Consider the following 16,578-nt stretch of genomic DNA (forward strand, 5'->3'; position numbering starts at 1 on the left):
CAAAGAAAGAATCTGAACCCAGGTGCCCTAACTCCAAAGATCTTTTCAAGGTGTGATAAGGGGACCATTTTGATGATTGAATGTTTCTAAGGAGGGAGTGTGGAAGCTGTGGTTTCGAGCTGTTGGTATTGGGTACACAGGAGAAGCTAAAGACAAGACTGCCTGAACTAGTGATTTGAAAGAAATTCAGATGAGCTTCATGGATATTAACCAGAGGCTTTAAAGAACGTCACTTTCTTCCATTTGCTCCATGCTTGATTTTCTAGCAATTCTGAATACTTCCTACAGGACTGTATTTGATTTAATGAGCAGAACAATATGAAAAGAAGCAGAATAGGTGAGAAGGAACAAGAGGCAAAGAGATAAATGTGCACAGACAGGACAACGCAGCCTTTGTGGGTAGATTTCGGAGCTTCGTGGTTCTTTTTAAAGCTTTGATACCTCACTTGGAGTTATAAGTCCCAGGGAAAGAGTTTTTCAGTAGGCATTTTGTTTATATTCATCTATTCTTTTGTCCAGTTGTCATAACTATTTACCTCAAATTCTGTTCTTAATACTAGTGCAGGGATCCTATCTCTGAGAAGCCCTGATTCCCCCAGAGTCACCAAAATAATGTAGAGATAAAATTAGAGGGAACGAGATCAACTTGATTAGCGTTATTTGCCATCCAGTATAGACAAGAAATACTTGGTTCTCTGTTTCACAGACTGTTTACCATCCCAAGCTATCCTAAGCTTCAAGTATCACCTTGACCTACCCTTGCTGTTGCCTCAAGTTTTCCTAAGACCCAACCCTGCAATCCCACTCAATCCCATTTCATGATGTTAAGTGTGGGTGGAGGGAGTGCTGGCTGTTTGGAAGGGCAGCCCCAGCACTACCATGCTACTAAGACATGCTGTTCCCCTTCACAGCCTGGAGATTAGTGGGCAGTTCTGTTCTGCATTTCCTTTCACTTCTGATTTAGCCTTCTCAGCCCACACATCCTTCCCTTTCTGGACGGGCATACTTCCTTGAGCATGCCCTTCCCTTCTTCGTAGTTCCTTGACTTCTCAACACCCGCCATTCAAAGTAGAAACAACAAATAATGGTTACACTTTACCCAAAGAAACCCCAGCTTTAGGTGTCTTTCAACGTGTTGAATCCCCGTCTTAATAAAAATATTTAATGAAAGAAAAGCAAGAGGAATTAGGTCATGTAGAATCATTTTCTTTCTCAGCTGTGGAGGATGCTGGTGGCAGGAGGGATTAAGGGAAGATCTAAGAATGAGAAAAGAGAGTTCTCAGTGGAAAGCAGCCAACCTGGTTTTATTTGTAGTAACCATCAACCTTCAATTTCAACTTTCTTCCTGACCTTGTTAAGTACTTTCAACGCCATACTTCTCTCCAAATTCAAGGGAAAACGGACACTTAGAGGGAAAATACCTTTTTTTTGCCTCCTGAGAATCATGTAACTTTAGTAATGCCAAAACAAAAGAAACTATTAATGCTAAAAGAATCACTTTATTCACTTACCTGCTCATCCTCTACAAGAATCATCTCATGAAATTTTAATTTTATAGGCAAGGAAAACTGAAGAGCAAAAATGACAGTACTTGGGATCAGATTGGAACTATATTACATATGCTTTCTGGCATTCAGTCGGTAGACCTCAGTTTAAGAAAAAATTTTAGTAGTCCACTCCGTGCCTGACACTATGCTTTTTCATAATGTCAGGATGCGTTGATCTTTCTCAGTATTTGCAATGGTTGAAAACATATAATTTAGGAAATAAAGAGAGTCTGAGGCCCAGCTCCGCTCCTTCCATAACTTGATTTTTTCATCCATAATATAGAAATACCTACTTCACAGACTTCCAAGGGTTATATGAGGTTATACACATGCACGTATTTTGTATAGAGCTCTAGCCACTGTTAGATATTATTACCCAGAGAGATAACTATCAAAAGGTACAACTATACCATTTTTTATTAATACAGCTGGGAACCATATTCAAAAATTCTATCAGATTTCACTAACAGTATTAGAAATCTCTGCTTTATCTCATTTTTACCATCTTCTTGAATGCTCATACTAAGTAATAAAATTCACAGTCTAAATAAATACCAATCTTGAAATACTTATTTGTCATTTTACTTGCTGAAAAAATAATAGCAAGTAATTTCTTGCAGAAGGCAATAAGTAGTGCTATTTACTCACAGTGATTGTAATTTTTGTATTTGCCTTCTTAATACATAACAGATGTGGAGACCCATGGATCTGTCCCACCCCACCCCCAATGCTCAGTGCAACATATGGCACCGAGTCAGATTACACTCTGTATGTGACACAGTAAAATACTCACATATCTGCAAAGAGACTCCAAGTTTGCTGTTATTTTAATTTTTGCTATTCAGCACGCACCTAACATTTGTTCCTGTTACTTGGCTGGGGAAATTAAAATCCTGAAGGTGAACAAAAGTTTTCAAAGAAATTTTAAGTGAATTTTATAGATCTCAAGGTCACTGACAAGGATGCATATAGATTAAAATTTTAGTGGCTTTCAAAGTGAGTACCTGTCAGAAAAGCCTGTAGAGAGGCACTAATAAGATGCATTTGTATTATGGCAATTGCAGAGTAGAAATGATTTTGCATGCAGTCTGATTAGAAACATGACCACCATAAAAATCATGTTATCTCCCAAAAGAGGCTTGCACATAATTAATGAAGACATTGCAACTATCAAACTGAATGCCAAAAGTACTTTATTCATGGACCTCATACCATTAGAAACTTTAACTGACAGAGCCTCACACAGATAAACAAAATCAACCATTGCCAGTGCAGATCACTAAAGGGAAGGTGGTAAAGAACACAGCTGAATCCCAAAATCTAGTCCTCTTTTGTTTATAGTTGTGTATGTACTGTGCATAAATTGTGTCATTCTACGCAGGAGCTAACTTACGGCCACCACTGCCCCCCGCCCGGAAAAAAATACTTCAGGGGCTTGGATACATCTGTGGCTTCGGTTGTACATCAAAATATTTCATCACTTAAAATTCCTCTTACTGTGCTTTGGAATAAGCGATGACATTGTGTGGATTTGAGAAATCAATTCTTTTAAATCTCCTGCAGTCCATTCTTGCCCTTCTTCCCATAGTGAACATGAAAGATGCCTGAGAAACACGGGACAAGGCAGAATTGTACTTTCCACTCTTCAATCCTTGAAGCTCAGCTGGGGCATCAACATCAGGACGAGAGATCCCAAGGTGTAGTTCTTCCCTTGCGGCACTTCACTCCTGTCCTGTGACACCCAAACTTACCTCTTTAAGGCTGTAACAGTAGCATCTAGAACGATATGCACCTGCCCCAGCCATCTGAGAATAAAGCGGGTGGCCAAATTATCGATAGCAACCATACAGCAGCTCAAAAGAGCATGCGGTCTTCATGGAGGCAAGGTTGGAACTCTTTCTTGTGGGATTCCAGAAACTGTAGGGGCTTGGACATCAGCCAGAAGGTTGAGATGGTCACTTACTTTCAAAAGAGAGAATTTAGAGGAATTATTATTTACCATTTGTGGAAATGTTTGTTCTAGACTGAATTTCATTCCCACACGATTGTCCGTGTAGAAGGAAGCACAGCACCATTTTGCTTCATAAATGTTTTATTTTCAGTGTACCATATCTTGGAAATCTGTTCTACTAATATCGAACACATAAATTGAAGGAAATGAGACATCCAAGTGATTGGCACGAGCTATGAAGAACTTGCTAGAGGAAGGAAGGAAAAGCATCAGTTATTCCCCAAGGTCCCTGGGCACACTGCAGCTTGGGTAGCAAGATTGTGCATTTGGTTCAAAAGTCAGCATAACCTCTCTCCTGGGGCACCTGGGTGGCTCAGTTAATTAAGCGAAGCATTGGACTTCAGCTCAGGTCGTGACCTCACGGTTCATGAGTTTGAGCCCTGTGTTGGGCTCTCTGCTGTCAGGACAGAGCCTGCTTTGGATGCTCTGCCTTCCTCTCTGTCCCTCCCTTGCCTGCGTGCTCTTTCAAAAATAAATAAAAATATTAAAACAAAAAAGAATAATCTCTCTCCTGACAACCGTAATTCCTTTTATTAGGCATATTTTACTGAGCATTAAACAGCACAAATCCAAATGATCAAGTACAGGCCTGTAATTCAGTCCAGCTTGGGTGTGAGTGCACAAACACATACACACGCTCACGCACACACACACAGGCACACCCTTGCACATTTTACCATGCTGCAAACTACAGCATTTTATAGAGCTATGTATCTTCCAAAAATAATACCCTGGTGCACATGCATACATACTTTCTTTTCCTGGTCAACACATCAAGTCAAGATTTATTTTAAAAGATGAAAAAAAAAAAAAACTTACACCAATGGGTTTATTTAAAGGGAAGCAAACTTAACAGAGGTACGCTGATAACAGCAGATGTCTAGTTACAATTCACTTCCCTAATGCTGATTAATATATTCACAAACAAACCAAATGTATTGTCAAAAGAAAAATGCTACTGTTAACACCCCAACAGCTACTGGTTTCAGTTGTGCTTCTCAATCAGGCAAAATGTTCCTTCCCCAGCTCCTAGCACTATTTATTTTGCTTCCTGCCAATCTTGCAAATAATTTATCTTGTGTGTCGTTTCCTCATAAATGGTTCCTGGTGCTTGATTGCTTTGCCTGTGTGGCATTTGATTTCAAACTGCCATTTTACCTTTATAAACATTCAGAACTTTTAAGCATGAGGAGAATGCCCAAAAGGCATGTGAAAATGAGGCTGTAATTAGATGAGCAGACTAAGTTTCACAGCATATCTAGCTCTCTGTGTATACCAGAAATCTCTCTTTGCATCCAATATTGCATTCCCAATCTGGGTGCAGAACAGCATATTAACATTTACTCCAGCAAAAAGGCCCTGGTATCAACATGTTTAATTTATTATTATTGCAGAGAATAGTTTTCCCAGGATTAGTGAAACAGAATACATATATTTAAGGAGCTGCACTCAGAACACAATAAAGAAAAAAGAAAGAGGGAAGAGAAAAACAGAAAATGAAAGAGAAAATAGAAGTAATATCAGTTACCACATGATTTTTGTGGTAAAAAATAGAATATGACGTGCAATAGTGCAATTTTCCTTTGCTAGTCCAGCAATGCAAGTCTTAATAGGAAGTCCACTGGTGTTCTTTCTGCATTTCAAGATTTAGTTGCGTGCTTGCCGGGGATTGGAGCTCTTGCCAGACTTCTGACTCTGAGTGGAATCACTATGGCTTGAATCGCTTTTATTGAGTCCAAGATGGCGGAGCTTCATATCCCAGCGCTGTGAAATTCAAAACAGAAAATGCTCACGTGCATGTATCACCAGGGTCATCATTTCTATTATTCTAACAACTAAGTAAGACCTCAAAGTCAGAACTCAAAATCCTTTTCCAAAAGTAGAAAATTCATATCCCAGGATAACAAAATTGATGCTACGTGAACATAATTCTCTGATCATAAAAAGCACCAAATTGGCCACCTATAATATATCAGTTATGTTTTCATATCAGACCTTAAACTTAAAATTTCCACATCAAATGGTGACAAAAATATCTATCAAAATCTGCAGGTATTTCCGGAACTAACATACACAAGTCTGGCACTACACAGGGGATCACCAATGGAAGATTTACACAGAGAATTTGAAGGGCTATTCTTCATCTTCTTCTTCTACAATACATCAGAACATAGCTTTTTAAAACATATGTGATTTAAGCAGTGAAAAAAATAGAAATTTGGGGGGGAAATGAGATCTCTTAAAAACATATTTCCAAGTAATATCTACCAAGTGCGACAATCACAACAGATAAGGTCCTGCACTCATTCTGTTTTACAAAGCCGACATTACCAATATTTCTAATGACCACAGTCAAGTTCACTAATATTTCATAGTAACACTACCAATAGTATTTACATGTAATATAATAAAAGGAAGTTATATTATTGGTGTTAAAGGTAGTGAATAAGGACCACAGCACTACTTCTCAAATTTCAATGAATACAGAAATCACCTGGAGATATTAATATTGCAGATTCTCATCCAATAGGTCTGGGCTGGGGCCCATGATCTTCCTATGTAGCAAGCTCCCAGGTGATGCCAATGTTGCTGGCCCCAAGACCACACTTTGAGCAGCAAGGAGCTAATGTCAGATGGCCCAAGCCCAAATTCTATCAGTTACCGTGCAAAGTTTCTTGAACTTATTAAACCTCATTTTAATCATTAGCACATTGGAATTAATAATAGAATATACTTATAAGACTGTTCTGAAGATTAACAAATGAAAAATATCTGAAGGGCTTAGCATATAATTATCATTTTTCAATTACTAAAAGTAATTCTTCATTTTAGCATACTTTACAATCTTATTGTTTTTCATATTAAAAAACAGTCTGATTCTCAGCTGCCCAAGGCAGACCAAATATTTTGATTTGAACAACCTGCTCTAACAGAGACTTAGGTAGACAACCATCTGTATGGCAAAACCAAAAGAAGGTCTTTATCTCATTCTTATTCTATTCACTGAGCAAAAAGAAGAAAAAAAAAATCAGCTGAAAAGGGAAAATCCATAAAACTCTTTTTTACATCCTCAAATTGACAGGAAAACTAAACTAAGGATCTCAATAATTCTAGCCAAAAGAGATTTTCCTACCCAAGATATTTAGCCATGAGTATCTGCAATATCAATTAAAAATTGTTGGGATTCCTGGGTGGGTCAGTCAGTTAAATGTCTGACTTCAGCTCAGGTCATGATCTCACGGTTCATGAGTTTGAGCCCCACATCAGGCCCACTGCTGTCTGCACAGAGCCTGCTTCAGATCTTCTCTCCCAGACTCCCCCTGCTTGCGCTCGCTCTCTCAAAATAAATAAATTAATTTAAAAAAAAAAGTTCACATTATTGATTTAATTCTTCCCTTTAGCATGTTTACATCCAGACTGAGATATAAAGAATTTCACAACAATTCTATGAGTCCCCTGTAGAAAGCAATGGAAAATGTTTGCCTAAGAAATAGGATAAACAAGCCATGTGTCCTGGGTCTTTACATGATGGTAATTGTTTTGGTACCAAAAGAGAAGCAGCAAGCAAGCCTCGTTACATGCTTTGCAGCAGGGATGTTGAAAGCTCTTCCAACTGGTACAGGAATTTAGGACAAATTCCTGTTCTGCATTAGCAAGCAGAAAACCAAATTAAAAGAACAGTAAGAGATTCCAACTTACTGAAGAAGAGCCACTTTTTAATAAACACCAAAGTAACTGAAAATAGATACAAATGGAGAATTCCCACAAGTCTGAACTTGAAATACATCTCACTTTTGACAAATATACCAGGGAAAAAAAGAACTTACTGAAGGGTAGTTTCTCCCTGCAAAATAATGCCCTTTACATTTCTGTAGGTCACTTCAACTCAAATGTGTCTGCTGTGTCAAGTGCCAGATGTATAAGATAAACTGCTCAGGGGTGTTTAACTTACCCTGTAAATGTTTCCCAAGCCTTCAAACTCACAGAAGTTAGAGGATGTATTATGTTTGGTACAATTCCCACTCTTTCTTTTCCCTCCCTGCCCACAACACACACACACACACACACACACACACACACACACACACACACACACCCTTTTCAATTCTTTGCCAATATGCGCATACATTCCTTTCTTTGGAACAGATTAGCTTAGTATATAGTAAGAAGAAAAGAAATGAAACCTTCTAACCTTCTATAATAAGGTTATATACCGTGATTTTTAAAATTTTTTTTAAGTTTATTTATTTATTTGGAGAGAGACAGCATGAGCTGGGGATGGGCACAGAGAGAAAGAATCCCAAGCAGGCTCTGTGCTGTAAGCACAAAGCCCAATGTGGGGCTTAACCTCATGAACCATGAGATCATGACCTGAGCCGAAATCCAGAGTCAGACACTCAACTGACTGAGCCACCCAGGTGCCCCTATTGTGATTTTTTAAATGTATCACTTACAGAATCTAAGAATCAGTGGTTTAAAAACAAAGCTACATTACTGCTCTAAGGACCTAATTTGGTCAGATGTCTTATACACAGATGAACATGGCTGCATTTTGTACAGAAGAACTGGTGTCTACGAATTGGGACAACATTGGTAGTTTCCTACCCATCCTTTGTTCTCCCCTCTTGACTCCCAGAACTGCAATTTATGCCCAGCTAAAAAACTGCATTTGCCATCCTCTCTTGCAGCTAGAGATGGATATGAGACTAAGACCTAAGTAAAAATTGCTAGATGGGGAGCTTGGAAACTTCTTTTTACCTCTTTTTTTTTCTCCCTGAAATGTAGGTGTGATACTGGAGGTGGGAAGCCATCTTGAGACCTCCTGGTGAACATGAGCATGGAAGCAATGCCCTTAAAAATGGCAGAACAGCAAGCTAGAAGGAGCTGGAGCCCTAATGATAATGTGGAGCTACCCAACCAGGACTGGACTGACTATAGCCAGACTTCTCATTGTGAGAAGTTAGGCAACTGTAGTTAAATCTCTGATACACTTATAGAGAATTCACTCCTTAAATGAAATTGACATTAAAGACAAACTCAGTCATTAGAATTTGAGATACACACACACACACACACACACACACACACACACAGCTCAGGTTTTAATATTTCTCATGCTGTTAAGGGCAGCTATTTTGTTTAAATGACAAATGTCTGGTTTTCTACTTAATGTATCACTTTGAACATAAAATATAGGCTTACCTTAACTTTTTTACCAAGTCGATCCTTCCATTTCTCAGCAATAGAACCTTCCACCAACAGTAATCTGTATTTTTTAAAGAAGCAACCATTTTTGAAAAATTAAAAGATATTACTGAAAAATACAAGGAATCGTTGCCAAGAAAGATTTACTGTTTATTCTACAATAGGACAGCCAGATTTTAGAATAGAAATTCTTAATAATTTGTGAGTCATAGACTCCTTTAAGAAGAAATGATGTTATGATCCTTCTCCCCAGAAAAATGCACACCCACAAATTGCACACATATACTTTTCTATCCAGTAAATGATATTGAGGGACCCAAATACAACCTATCTGTAATCCCCTAGGAGTTAGATCCCCAGGTAAGAACTCCAGAGTAAGACGTCTAGAGAAATGAAATAAAGAGATGATAGGTATAGCAATTATTCTGAACCTTTAGGGAATGAATTACCTGGAGCGTTCCTCATCTTCATAGCCCATGATGATATACTCCTCATTAACATTAAGTGGAGGACACAGGCAGCCAGAGCTGGTGTAAAGGTTAACGTTTTCCCTTGGAATGTTTACCAGAGAAGCTTTTAGAATCTCCTTCACCTCAACTACTACAGTCACATCATGGCACTTGGTCTTTACTTCTTTAACTTTAGCCCGAATGACTGGATAAAAGAAAATAAAGTCGATATGGTAATATGATACATGATAGATGCCCCATTCAAAAAAGACAGGTAGACTTCTTTCTAGTCAATTCATATCCACTTCCTGCTCAATGAATGGAGAAGAAAAGTCAATCAGATGTTTGCCTTAGACATTAGTGAATGACACACTACACAACACACCTGCCCCCTTTAATGTTCAGCCCTGATCCCCTTCCAATTTGTATGTACATATATATTTGTGTATACATATATACACATGTATATGTGTGTGTACATGTGTGCATGTACTTCATAGTGAAAAATCCATTTAGATAATCAAAGGTTGAGTGAATCTGATGTGATTTTCCTCCAAAATTTTATTTGGAATGTGTGCATGCATGTAGTTTCGATTGCTACCAACAGAAGTTTATATTAATTTCACTATATGTAAAGACCTAGTACTTGAATATGCTTTGTTTACTTGTCAGTATTCTATCAGATTCATAGATTTTCTAAAGAGTTGGGGTCTTCAGTGCTTTCAAGTCCTGTTCTACAGTGTCCCCCAACTGTTTCCACCATCTTTCCACCTCCTTACCTTAGTGACTCTTTAGACATCAGCTCCTTTCTTCATTTCAGAGCAAATTATCTTTTATATTTTCCTGTGACTATACTACACTTTCTTTTTGAATAAAAACTGCTACCACTTGACTTTGTTTCCTCCATCTGCTTTGAAGTCAGACACTCCAACATTTCTTCCTCTCATGTGGTACAGACAATGGTCTAATGTGTCCATTGCATTAATCTACCTCTCTCAGTGGAAATGCTGGCACCCAATTTATCTCACAAGAGCCAGCTTCACTCCTCAACATAAAGATGAACTGCCTTAAAAATAACCAATTTCGCTGCAAAGTCAAAGTATTTGTCTCAGAATCTAGAAAGCACAGTTCTGTGTCTAATCTGGGTATTCTGTCCTTTGGAAGAGCCAAATTTTTTAGATTCCTCCTTCTGATAAATGAGTTATCCTTTTTTTTTTTTTTTTTTGAAAGAGGAGTTTGAAAAGCCTACAAAGAAGTAAAAACATCAATTAGTAAGAAGCCAATGGCTTTTGACCAGGCTCCCCGGCTGCTCTAGTTTAATATCTAGGGATGTTATATGGAAGAAGACACAATATATCCAAATTAATCCACTTTTTGAAAGCCTCTTAGGAACAGATCTGCAAACCACTTTCATCTGAGTTCCTTCCCATGTATTTTAGGGTCTTTTGGACTACACAGGAATGGAAAAAAGTGATCCATGAAAACATAAAGCTAGCTAATAAACCATTCCCCTCATCAATGCCCCAAGTCTATATGGAAACATTCAATAACATCCCACCAGTACAGTATATGTATGATAGAAATTAAATTGCAAATTCTAAAAACTTCAGGACAAGATCTCATTTTTGCTTCTCAGGTATTTCAGTTTCTGGAGAAAAGTATGAGAACTTACAGCAAACAAACATAACTACCCAGCTGTCCCTGCTTGGTGAAACTTGTGAGTTAAGAAATCCCTTATTAGTGTTCTCTCTAGTCTGTATTTTAACAAAAAGTAAGATTGCCCTTTTTTGAAATGTCATTTGGGGGAATCAGATGATAAATTGACAAGCCCAGCTAGCAGGCATTTTTTTGTGTCCTGGTTTATGTAAATGTGCTTCATAGCATCCATCAACTCTTAGAGATTAGCAAACTGTGCAAATGTTCTCAAACTAATGATTTATTTACCTAGTGTGTCTACTATTTTCATTAGAAATTTTTAGCACATGTACCCACTCCAAAACAAATATCTCTCTACAAGACTTACTTTATTATTCAAGTAACTTTGTTAAAGCTCAAGAGCTTTTACTGAATTAATCTGAATGAAGCACAGGTCATCTGAATTATCATTTACTCCCGCCCCAACTTTGTTTTCTCATTAGACACAGGCAGATACTTATGACAAAAATCAACAGATTTTAGAAATTAAATTGCATTTTCTTTTCAGCATTCTTCCTTCTATTTAATCATTTGAGTGCCTCACTTCCCCCAAAGATGTTCCACATTAAGCTGCAGACACATGAAATCCTTCAACTTTGGGCAACCTGGTTATTGTTTGGCCATGAAAAAGAAATGATCTCTCTCCCATTAAATGTGATCTGTATTCCATTTTACGTTATACTATTCCCTCAGCTACTGTGTCAAAAATCTTCTCTTTCCATGACTTGTAAGCACTAGTTTTTTAACTTTTAATCAAAACAGCAGCATCAACCATTGAAGCACTAAGAAAGTAAGATAAAGTAAAAATCAATAAGAAAAGTAAAATAAATACTAAGTAAACAAAATTCCCTTGAAATAACATTTTTATTATGATTTTTTTTTACTATAACTATACTTAAAAGTCCATAAAACATTTTTCAATCTTGAAAACCTAATCTCCTAAAAATCAAGACCTCCATTTCCCTGTGATTTTTCACATTGGGTTTTAGAAGAATGGATCCTCCAATTAGCAGCCGGGCATGTGACTTCTCAGAAAAACAACCTTTCAACCTTGCAAGCCACCGTTGGCTAAGAGAAATTAGATTCCTCTTAAGATGAGTAGTAAGCAAAAAATAAAAATTTATTCCATTGAAGAAAAACTTGTAAAATGAGTACATTTATTTCAAAGAGATTTACCTGAGAATTTTCTATTTTATACTTTCTAATACATGATATTTTCATAGATATCAAAGATTACTCTTACAGAGTCTTACCAATTTCTCTCCTTCCTACTCCCAACAGTACAGAAATAAATTTGCTATATATGTTCTATGTCCTCTAAAATAAGGCCTGTAAATTTGATAATAAAATTCTCATTTTAATAAAGTTTCCTTTAAAAATGTATTTAAAAAACATTTTAATGTTTATTTTTGAGAGAGACAGAGACAGAATGTGAGTGGGTTAGGGGCAGAGAGAGAGGGAGACATAGAATCCAAAGCAGGCTCCAGGCTCCAAGCTGTCAGCACAGAGCCTGACACGGGGCTCAAACCCATGAGCTGTGAGACCATGACCTGAGCCAAAGTAGACGCTCAACCAACTGAGCCACCCAGGTGCCCCTAAAAATGTATTTAATTGTCATGTTTATTCATTGACTCCACATCAACAATCATCTTCAGAGATATAGTCACATGACCTTTATTAATCTTATAGATGCCCAGGAAAAAAATCACAATAAAATGCCCATGGATTACAGCAAATGTTTTTTGTCCCTTGTTGTATCAACTGGAAAATTCTGAGTTGTCTAAATATAAGAGTAATTGATATTTGTGACTCTGAAGCATGCCAGTACCCAAAAGTACATTCTAAATAATTTAAGAAAGGACAACTTACATTCAATAATCACTGATAAAATTAGGATAATAATACATCTCATGGGGCAGTTGAGGAAACTATGAAAGATAGTGTATAGAAGTCACTTTGCACAGTACCTGGTACAAAGACAGGAGGCTTTTTCCTCCATTTAAGTCTGTTGGCTACATTTAGATGGGTGGCTCTTAGATTAATATTTTATCAAAATGTCACATTTCTAGGTCAAGCTAGACAACAAAACATTTCCTTAATTGAATACCAACAACTTCTGTGTTACTTTCCAGCTCTGTCAATGTGTTCCATGAGACAGACTGATTGGAGAAACCAAGTTGTCCTCTGTTAACCATCCATCCCTTATGCATCAAAGTGCTCCTCTGTTCACCCCAGTGAAGCTGACTTGGAAGCAAACCTGAAAACCCATGCAGCCCCAAACATTCAAGCTCAAATCCTCCTCAGCCTCTCAGAGAGCAATCTAGTTTGAAATGCAGCTCTGTGTACTTACTTAATTACATGGTTCTAGATGCCGGCAATGCTGCCCAGTATGATTCAAAATCAAGCATTGGTTAAGAATTTTGCCCATCAGACATTTCAGTTGTTTGGGACAGGGGACTATGTGCTTAAAAGTTGTCTTTGTTTGGTTTTAAGCCTTATTCTTAAACTGCTCTAATTCTCTCTCTCTCTCTCTCTCTCTCTCTCTCTCTCCCTCCTTCCCTCCCTCCCTCTCTCTCTCTCTCTCTCTCTCTCTCTCTCTCACACACACACACACACACACACACACACACACACACACACACACACACACACTACTTTCTTAGCACAGCAGTTATCCTTACCATAGTTGTAATTGTTTCGGAAATAGGTCTTCTGTGTAGCTCTAATAGGCTTACACTTGCAGCGTTCTGAAAAAATACAACATTTCAGCTGTCAGCAAAAATTCAACATGAGCTTTCTTTTGTTCATTCACATTTTTGGTAAGGTAGATCCAAATTTGGTGGCGAGGAGGCTCTTAGTAATTCTATGTGTTTGATCTCTTTCTCCTGGAACTACATTCATGTTTATTCTGTTTACCTAGCCTCTTATTTAATGTGAGTATGCTCATAAGCTCCTACTCTTCAACAAACCACCCGAATCCTAAGGAAACCCTGTTCACTACCATGCAAGAAGAGATCATGACCCCTGAATCCCCCAAAAAAGGCATTTAATGCCTATGGAAACAGAACCAATGCCTACTGAAAGGCAATTTCCTGCTTATGCTCAGGCAACTGGTTTACCCCTGTGGGGTACCAACTGCATTCATATATGCTTTACACATTACATAGCACTTTTCCAAATACTATTTCCTGCATCTAAAAGCAACTCAAGGGGCGCCTGGGTGGCTCAGTCGGTTAAGCGTCTGACTTTGGCTCAGGTCACGATCTCGCAGTCCGTGAGTTCGAGCCCCGCGTCGGGCTCTGTGCTGACTGCTCAGAGCCTGGAGCCTGTTTCAGATTCTGTGTCTCCCTCTCTCTCTGACCCTCCCTCGTTCATGCTCTGTCTCTGTCTCAAAAATAAATAAACGTTAAAAAAAATTAAAAAAAAAATAAAAGCAACTCAATGAGATAAGCATGTATTATTACAACCCAGTGAACTCAGTGAAGTTCTTAAGAGAGGCCATGAGCCCCATGTATAGGCAGAATAACTGCTATTTAACTCAATGATATTTTTATACTTACTGGAAGAAATTTACTAAGTACATAATTTGAAATGAGAAGTTCCATACTTTTCAAATATGCAATAAACAAAGGGGTGTATATATCTATAAAAATTAGTGTATTTGTTTTCTTTGGGTAAATACCCAGTAATGGAAATGTTGGGTCATCTGGTGTTTCTATTTTTAACTTTTTTCAAGTAAGTGCTACATCCAGTGTGAGGCTTGAACTCACATTGAGATCTCACTCCTGAGATCAGGAGTTGCATGCTACCCTGACTGAGCCAGACAGGCACCCTTTTATTTTTAATTTTTTGAGAAGCCCCCATACTATTTTTCACAGTGGCTGTACCAATTTACATTCCTATGAAGAGTTCATGAGGGAGAGATTCTTAAGATGAGACTATTTCTGAAGAAGTAACTGATACAGTCTTTGATTTACAAACTATCCTCACCCATATACAGAAAGGGATTTGTACTTTTTCTATCATTTAAAAATAGGTATTTTTCAAACGTAATACATGTAAATAAATTATCTACATATTTGGAATTCTTTAGAAATTTGCTCATACTCTAATAAAAATTCTTGGCAAAACTATACCAAATATCACAGCATTGAATCTAATATGATTCAATGATGTTGTTACCATATAATTTTGCTTGAAGCATAGACAAATGGATTCTATAACATTCCCAGAGATTTTTTAAAAATTTAATTATAAAGTGATTTAGGAAAATTTCAAGTAGGTATTTACATAACTATATATACACAACTACATGCACATAGGTAGACCATTTCCTAATAGCTAATAGCGAAGCAGTTACATTCTTGGTGGGACTATATTTGATTCATCTACAGTGCACTTACATCTGCTAGCCTCAGAGGTGGCAATACCATACCATATATGTGACCCTTGCCATGCTTCCAATCCCTTTCGCTATAAACAATTATCTGCCTAATTGAAGTAACTAGTAGCTCAATAAAATAATAAAGAGACATGGAAATTTATATCTACAAGGCTCAAATATGGAAGAACTTCCTTTCACCTATTTATGCTAGCTCAAACCAAACATATTCATACCTAAGTGTATTCATGAAAAATATATCTTAGATCAAAAAATTTGGAGAATTATTCTTCTTCTCAAGTTCAGTTACTCACATCTACATATATATCCCCCAAAGCCCCAAGAACTGGGAAATTACAAAGAAACCATAGAGGGATATACTGCTTGCATTATTAATTATGTTTTTTGCACCTGCCACCCTAAGTAAGATAGCAACAGCTTTTTTTTTTTTTTTTTTTTAACTATCAACAGTTGATTTCCCAGACTTTTACAGAGGCAGTAATACCATTATCATTTCTTTACTTTAATTTGCTAATAATTTTGCTAGGAGTCTTCCTTTCTCAGCTTCCAATTGCATAAGGTTTTTAAATTTTGGTTTCTACAGTGGTAAAATAAAATCTATTATTTACTGAGCTTTGCACAAAAACCATTAGATATTGATTAGCTTACATTCCACCACTGAGAAGAAAAGGTTGTAAAGGAACTGCCTTCGTGTTTTTATCCGGGGGAAAAAAAATATATGAAAAAGTTAAAGGAGCTGGCTGCAACAAAGTAAGTGACAAAGAATTCTTCAAATGTGGGTAAGTTTTTATATTAACAATTCACTTGCCTCAATGTCTAGAACTGAATGTAACATCACGAATTGCAGAACAGCACATCATCCTACATCTCACAAGCATCTACGGGCCTCCATCAGGAAACCATCTTTGACAGCTCTCCCTCAAGTTCTTGCTTGGTTCTCTCTGGCACTCTCTCCTAGCATCAACGATTTCCTACTTCTCTGCTAATGAAACTGACGACTGTTTATTATACTAGTACAAACATGAGTTTATCACTCTCATACAAATATTAGTTTGCAAAATTAACACCCCTAAGCTCCACAGAATCTGGTTTGCAATTCAGAGATGTCTCCCAGTGCACTGCAGTGCCCAAGCCACAAACAGCCTCGTGGTCTCAACAAGAAGGCATCTTATTAACATAGTTCAGGGAGGAAAGTAATCACATCCTTCTTTATTCCAATTTTTATTCATAAAAATAGGCTCACTGAAAACACATAATTATGATAGTATT

General features: G+C 37.4%; 1 protein-coding gene across 1 annotated transcript in view; it reads right to left on the reverse strand.

Annotated features, from left to right (window-relative positions):
- Positions 1–4,373: 4,373 nt before the first annotated feature.
- Positions 4,374–16,578, reverse strand: part of FRZB (frizzled related protein) — a 32,321-nt gene continuing 20,116 nt past the window's right edge. The window contains exons 3-6 of the mRNA XM_030327040.1: positions 13,589–13,654; positions 9,213–9,417; positions 8,761–8,824; positions 4,374–5,322 (exon numbers count right to left, since the gene is read on the reverse strand). Of these exons, the coding sequence (XP_030182900.1) occupies positions 5,206–5,322; positions 8,761–8,824; positions 9,213–9,417; positions 13,589–13,654 (452 nt within the window). The 3' untranslated portion in view covers positions 4,374–5,205. The remainder of the gene's footprint in view (positions 5,323–8,760; positions 8,825–9,212; positions 9,418–13,588; positions 13,655–16,578) is intronic.

The sequence above is a fragment of the Lynx canadensis genome, chromosome C1 (assembly GCF_007474595.2).
Source record: "Lynx canadensis isolate LIC74 chromosome C1, mLynCan4.pri.v2, whole genome shotgun sequence".
NCBI classification, from domain to species: Eukaryota; Metazoa; Chordata; class Mammalia; order Carnivora; family Felidae; genus Lynx; species Lynx canadensis.